This window comes from Tupaia chinensis, unplaced genomic scaffold (assembly GCF_000334495.1).
Source record: "Tupaia chinensis unplaced genomic scaffold, TupChi_1.0 Scaffold141490_1, whole genome shotgun sequence".
NCBI lineage: Eukaryota > Metazoa > Chordata > Mammalia > Scandentia > Tupaiidae > Tupaia > Tupaia belangeri.
Window position 1 is genome coordinate 2,746,416 of NW_006201352.1, and position 7,535 is coordinate 2,753,950.

Below are 7,535 nucleotides of genomic sequence, written 5' to 3' on the forward strand. Positions count from 1 at the left end.
CTGAGCCAATATTTTTGAACCTTCAACCAAGGTATCCAAAACAAGCTGAGGAACAGGGGAGGGGAAAGCACACTAAAATCTCTAAGTAGAGAGAGGACTAGCCAAAGCCATTGCCTCAAATAGCAAGCTTAGTAGTTAGACTTAAGATTTGGACTTTGAGCTAAACTGCCTGGTCCTGGGTTGAAATCTGGTTCTGGGGCCAGCCAATGGCGTGATGACTAAGAACTGGATCCCACATGGCTCACTGTGGGGTGTGAGTCCCAGACCTGGCGACTTTAAAAATACACTGTGTGTGTGTGTGCCCACATGCCCAAAATCCCAAGAGGAGAAATGAAGAAGGGATTGTGGCATGACTTACCCCCACGGGGGATGCTTTCTCACTTCCCTTTCTCTCGCTGGTAAGAGCACACACCTTTTAGCAATTAAAAGAGAAAGAAATGAAAGAAAGCAGTCTGGCCCTGCCACTTCCCAGCTGTGCAGTCTTAGACAAGACTGAGCTGTCTGGATGGCTCTGTTCCTCATCTGTAAAGTGGGTATAACCAAAATGCCCCCCGGGACCAGCAGATGGTACAAGGGCTATTCACTGGACTCCCACATAGTTGACCATGGTTTGAGTCCTGGATCTAGCAATGTAAAACTCACACTGGGCGCCTGTGTGTTCGTGCCCGAGATCCTGAGAGGGAATGGAAGAGAAGGGATTGTGCATGGCCGGCATTGTCATTCCCCCTGGGGGGGTGATTTCTATCTCTGTCTCTCTGTCTCTCTGGCAAGCACACAACGCCCTATAGCAAAAATCCCTACAAAACAAAAACCAATGGAGCCTCCCACACAGCGCCTGGCCATGGCTCGTGCTGGGCAGGTAGTGGCCAGGCCCAGCACTGCCACCACCCGCTACTGGAGGCACGTTCCCTTGCTGGGTTTGCTCTCCCCAGAATGCCCACCTGGCTCGTGGGACTGAGGCAGACTTGTGTGGATGCACACAGTCTCAGGCCGACCCACACAGAGCAAGAGAGCCCACTGGGAGGGGGCGGACACAGGGTGTCAACCCACTTCACAGAAGCCCCTCCATCGCTGCCTTTCTTCTTCCCATCCGTGAGTCTCAGGTCTGGGACTAACCCTCTAGGACCCGTGGGCTAATTCTCTTCTCTCCCCTTCCCAACGTGAGTTCTGGGGAAACAGCCACCACCATTCAGTGATTCTGGGGGGACTGCCAAGCACTGGCCCAACCTACAGAAAAACAGCCACTCAGGTGCATGGGCAGTTTATTTTCTTTATTTTTTCACAAGCTTTGAATTCAGAAGTAAGAGCCACCACAAGTCGGTCATTAAGTAAAAATGGGGGTGATTACAAAGGAAAACTTTGTACAAAACTGTAAAAATCTGACTGCCCCGTCAGCTGTCTCGGAGGGAACCAGGACTCAGGCCACCCGGGAGCAGCTGTCACCCCACCGTCGTCAGCCCTGGATGGGGGTAGGGAGACCCCTCGCTGAGTGTGAACATGGCTTGGTCCGAAGCCCAGCGCTGGCTGGGAGAACACGCACAGACCAGAAAGACATCATGGCGGGTTACAGTGCCACAGAGACCAGGGTTTCTGACACAGGACGTGGTGATGTTTCTCTGCAACCAAGTAGAAGGCTTCCCCTGCCACTCTGGGAACTCCCAGACCATCTCAAGGGGGGTGGGAGGGGGTGGGACGGGCTTCATCCTAGTGTAGACTCGGGGTGGGGGCAATGAGTAAACATCTTCATTCTCAGAGTCTTGGAGTTGCCTCTGAGGGCTTGAGGTCTTGGCATCGCGTCTACGTCAGTGGCGACGTTCCATCGGACGCACTCATAGACTTGCATACATAACTTAGTTACATGCATCAACTATCCTAGAACAGCTACGAGGATGCAAAGGAGCCACCACTCAGAATCATGGAGCCAGCGGAGTGGAAGTGGAAGGGACAGTACGAGACGATGCTAAAGCCCGTGGGCCACTAGGAAGGGAAACGGAAACACCATGCTCTGAGGTGGACTTGGCATGAACACACTGTGGGCAAGGGATTTCCAAGCAAACACACCACACTATACCACTTCTCCCTAAACCAAAGGAAAGGACGTCGTTCAATTTCCCCCCATCAGTACCAAATAAAACTGGGTTTCAAAAACACTGACAGGAAAAGGAATGGACATTATTCCAAGAAGCCTTCACTGGAGCTCCTCCCCGCGTCTGCGTTCAACCGAGGCTGGTGATGTTGGAGCGGCCACCAGGGGGCGCCACGATGCGGTGGCCGGTACGCCTGGGATTGTTGTCATCTATCTGGGCACCTGAAAGAGACAGAGAGCCGAGCCTTTCTGGGTGAGCTGCCTGCTGGTCCCAGAGGCCCTGTGCTCTGCCAGGCCCCCTCCTATTCGAATGCTGTGCCCGTCTTCTATCCTCCTGTGATTGTCCCCTCCCAGCTCACCTGTGGGAGGCCTCCCACACCCCAGAAGGCCTGCTCTCTCTCCCGCACCCCCTCTGACAGCCCAGTCACCTGTGTTCCCTCTTCCCGGCTTGCCCAGTAGAATCTGACGTTCTTGAGACACATGAACAAACACATACGAGTACCTACTGTGTGCAGTCCCAGACTCCATGTTTTCACACGTTATTGTGTAGCGCACACACAAACACTATAGAGGGCTGTTCACCCACAGTTTACACACGAGGAATTTAAGGTCACGTGTCTTGGGTGGGGAAGCCAGTATCCAATCCCTCACTAGTTTGTTTCCAAAGCCCCCAGTCTTACAATGTCCCATGTTCCCAAGATATTTTACATGTGGCGTGTGTGTGTGAGTGTGCATTCATGTGTATATATGTGTGTGTGTGAGTGTGCATTCGTATTTGTTTGTGTGTGTGCATGTGAACCACTCAGAGCTGAATTCGCACCCATTTTCAATGGACAGAACTGGGGGGGGTGCAGTTGTTTTGTTTTAAGTCTCCAAAATCTACCATTTATTCTAATCTTACACATTCTCTTGCAGTTAAATAAAGACTTCAGGTTTCAGAACCAAGCCCAGAGCCTGGTGCTCAATAATATTTATTAAATAAGTGAAGAGCAAAGGATGGATAACGCGGAACGGGGGGATGTTGGAAAGTACGTCCCAGCGTCCAGTCAGGAGACTCAGGTTTCAGTACAAAGTGTGCCCCAAACTTGAGTAACTTGGAATAGACACCACCCACCTCCTGGGCCTTTCATTTTCTGAAAAACAAGAGCACTCGACTAGATGCTGTCCTTCCAACTCCAACATCACGCCATTTATCTAAGGAGCCGCTGAGATGGCTGGGGGTCCTGACTGCTCTTCTCCGCAGTGTCTCATTGGTAGACAGGCTCCCAAAGGTCCAGGAAGCAGGCCTGGCACGTAAGACCTGTCCCCCATTACCATCCCCATCATGCTGTCCACGTCTGTGCTCGGAAAATCTCTGTAGGGCAGTGTGACAGCCATGCTACATCCATATACTGACTGTCACACTGTGCAGGTATTGAAAAGGATCCCGTGACGTCGTTCCCGGTGTTGGCAGCAGATGAAGTCAGGCTGCCGTGGGGCTGGCCGAGGGCAGCACTGTGGGCCTCGGGGAGCACTGAGGGACCAGTGTGCTGGGGGGCTCTCTGGTAGGCTCCTTACTTCATTGCTACCCTCGTTCTAAACGAGAGGGAGGGGATTCTCTCTGTGTATTAATTGCAATCATGCAGGGTTTAGTTGCATAACTGAAGAACAGTAGTCCACACTGCAAACTCCTTGGAGAGGCCATGTGCTATCCCAGCTACACGGCTTCTCCTGGAATACTGACCACCCCCATTCTGTTGCCTGAGCATCAGGTGCAACAATATTGGGGACTTTGAAACGCTGGAATGAGACTCACTGTGCCTGGAAACGAGATGGCCTGGAGACCGAGTCAGACCTCATGTTGCGTAACTGCTGAGACAGGTATCCCTGTCTGAACGGGTGACTGGTTCTCCACTCCCACAGTTTAAGGCGATATTCCCACTGGCTGTTCTGTGAAAAGTGCCACTTTTTCTGTTTAAATGCCCATCACTTGCTAGAACAGGAGTTGGCTGACTGGCCGACTGGTCAGCGTTGGTCTACCACCCGTGTTCGAACAGTCCAGGAGCTCAGGCTAGCTTTCACATTTGTAAATGGTTGCATTTTAAATCGCCATTTAATGCAACATCCTAGGTTGTGCCTCTTGCTAAAATATTTCCTATCTGGCCCTTTAAGAAATTTGGTGACTTCAACACCAGCCTGAAAGCTTCTCAGCTGTGTCCAGTTCATCGCCCCCTTCCTGGAACCTAGTACAGCCTGTAACTCGCCAGTGCCTACAAGTCCAGCTTGTGCTCCCAGCATGTGCGTGCCCGCCCTCGTGTGACCATCTGCTGAAAGTGCAGGTACCTGCTCCAATTACCAAGAAAGCCAGAGGGGCCACGTCACCATTAGGTTTCCTAGACACACTCATTTTTTTCACATTTAATTGTTGAGCACCAAGTCCTGGTATTTGATACTGAATTTTGGGGGCCTCTGTTTCCCCTTTAAAAAAATGGGGGCCAGCAGGTGGCATAGTGGGTAAGGCACTGGACTCCCACATGGTCAACCATGGTTCGAGGCCCGGACCTGGCACCTTGAAACTCATGATGGACATGCGTGCATGAATGCCCAAAATCCTGAGAAGAGAATGAAGAAGGGACTGAAGTGTGGCCATCCTCCATAGGGGGTGTAATTTCTCACCTTCTCTCTGTGTGTCTCAGATGAGTGCAGGCTGCCTATAGCAAAAATCTCTTTTTAAAAAAAAACAAACCAGGAATAACACTGCTCTACACATGGTGCGTGTGAGGGTGAAGTAAAGCGAGAGACTACGAATGTGGCCCGTAAGCTGGGACGGGCACCGCGCAGAGCACCCGGCCCCAGATGGCGGCTGCTCGCTCACCTTCACCACACTCCACGGCCCTTCCAGGGTGAGCGTAAGACGTCCCCCACTGAGTAAGGACGACGCTGGGCCGGTCTTGGTGGCACTCTGCGTGAACCGAGGTCACGTTGCCCCCGAGGACCCCCCTGCGGGCCGGGGCGGCCGCCGTCCCTACCTGATAAGCTGAAGTTGGACTGGTGGAGGTTTCTGATGGGCGGGGGCTGGTGTTTGGACGGCGAGGACTTGGCTGACGGGGCAGGAGTGGTGGCATATTTGGGTGTAGCTGGCACCTCGTACACTGGGCCGTCGTACATGCCTCTGGAAACGCCTTGCAATCCAGAAACCTAAAGAGAGGGCCAAAGTGACCGACCGACATACGTGGGCCTCCCACCTAGGCGGGTCGGCCCTGCGGGGAGAGAGCCGAAGTCACCACAGAAGCTAGCACCGCACACATGTACCCACACACACTCCCCACGCCACGCAGAAACACAAACACACGTGTACACACGTGTGCCCACACTTGCACATGCATCCGTGATGCAAATGTGCTCTCACAGATACACACACACGTGTGTATACAGACATGCACACGTGGACACACACACGTACTCACACAACTACACACACCTGCAGACCTGTATACACAGATTCACACATGTATACACGCCCGTACAGATGTGTACGCCCACGGACCTGCACACATAGATCCACACGTGCACACACCCGCACACATGTGTACGCCCACGGACCTGCACACATAGATCCACACATGTGCACACACCCGCACACATGTGTACGCCCACGGACCTGCACATACACGCACACACCCACCTCCGTCACGCAGGAGGACTCCACGCCCATTTCCAAAGTACAGCCTGTAACTCGCCAGTGCCTACAAGTCCAGTTTGTGCTCCCAGCATGTGCGTGCCTGCCCTCGTGTGGCCATCTGCTGAAAGTGCAGGTACCTGCTCCAGTTATCAAGAAAGCCAGAGGGGCCATGTCACCATTAGGTTTCCTTGACACACTCATTTTTTCACATTTAATTGTTGAGCACCAAGTCCTGGTATTTGATACTGAATTTTGGGGGCCTCTGTTTCCCCTTTAAAAAAAATGGGGGCCAGCAGGTGGCATAGTGGGTAAGGCACTGGACTCCAACATGGTCAACTATGGTTCGAGGCCCGGACCTGGCACCTTGAAACTCATGATGGACATGCGTGCATGAATGCCCAAAATCCTGAGAAGAGAATGGAGAAGGGACTGAAGTGTGGCCATCCTCCATAGGGGGTGTAATTTCTCACCTTCTCTCTGTGTGTCTCAGATGAGTGCAGGCTGCCTATAGCAAAAATCTCTTTTTAAAAAAAAACAAACCAGGAATAACACTGCTCTACACATGGTGCGTGTGAGGGTGAAGTAAAGCGAGAGACTACGAATGTGGCCCGTAAGCTGGGACGGGCACCGCGCAGAGCACCCGGCCCCAGATGGCGGCTGCTCGCTCACCTTCACCACACTCCACGGCCCTTCCAGGGTGAGCGTAAGACGTCCCCCACTGAGTAAGGACGACGCTGGGCCGGTCTTGGTGGCACTCTGCGTGAACCGAGGTCACGTTGCCCCCGAGGACCCCCCTGCGGGCCGGGGCGGCCGCCGTCCCTACCTGATAAGCTGAAGTTGGACTGGTGGAGGTTTCTGATGGGCGGGGGCTGGTGTTTGGACGGCGAGGACTTGGCTGACGGGGCAGGAGTGGTGGCATATTTGGGTGTAGCTGGCACCTCGTACACTGGGCCGTCGTACATGCCTCTGGAAACGCCTTGCAATCCAGAAACCTAAAGAGAGGGCCAAAGTGACCGACCGACATACGTGGGCCTCCCACCTAGGCGGGTCGGCCCTGCGGGGAGAGAGCCGAAGTCACCACAGAAGCTAGCACCGCACACATGTACCCACACACACTCCCCACGCCACGCAGAAACACAAACACACGTGTACACACGTGTGCCCACACTTGCACATGCATCCGTGATGCAAATGTGCTCTCACAGATACACACACACGTGTGTATACAGACATGCACACGTGGACACACACACGTACTCACACAACTACACACACCTGCAGACCTGTATACACAGATTCACACATGTATGCACGCCCGTACAGATGTGTACGCCCACGGACCTGCACACATAGATCCACACATGCACACACCCGCACACATGTGTACGCCCATGGACCTGCACACATAGATCCACACGTGCACACACCCGCACACATGTGTACGCCCACGGACCTGCACATACACGCACACACCCACCTCCGTCACGCAGGAGGACTCCACGCCCATTTCCAAAGCTAGTGCTTTCTCCGCCATCCCCACCGCTGATGGAGGAACCCGGAATCCCACCCTGGCAGCAGCCAAGTCTCAGCTTCGTTCTTGTGGAAGTTAAGAGTGAGACAAGGATTTGCGGGCAGGTCGTTTGTTTGATACGACCCCCAAAAGGAGTGGGGAGGTGAGAAAAAGAGAGAGAAGCCCCAGAACAGGAGGAATAAGGACTCTGTGGGCGGGAGGCTGCGGGGGAGGGCAGGGAGCCACGGACCCGCTGCATGGGGTGGGGGGGCCGAATG

The 7,535-nt window shown here is 53.6% G+C and overlaps 1 protein-coding gene across 1 annotated transcript in view; it reads right to left on the bottom strand.

The window, feature by feature from the left end:
- Positions 1-1,256: 1,256 nt before the first annotated feature.
- The window catches only part of CRMP1 (collapsin response mediator protein 1), an 81,202-nt gene continuing 74,923 nt past the window's right edge, over positions 1,257-7,535 (bottom strand). The window contains exons 13-14 of the mRNA XM_006163195.1: positions 6,571-6,739; positions 1,257-2,308 (exon numbers count right to left, since the gene is read on the bottom strand). Of these exons, the coding sequence (XP_006163257.1) occupies positions 2,217-2,308; positions 6,571-6,739 (261 nt within the window). The 3' untranslated portion in view covers positions 1,257-2,216. The remainder of the gene's footprint in view (positions 2,309-6,570; positions 6,740-7,535) is intronic.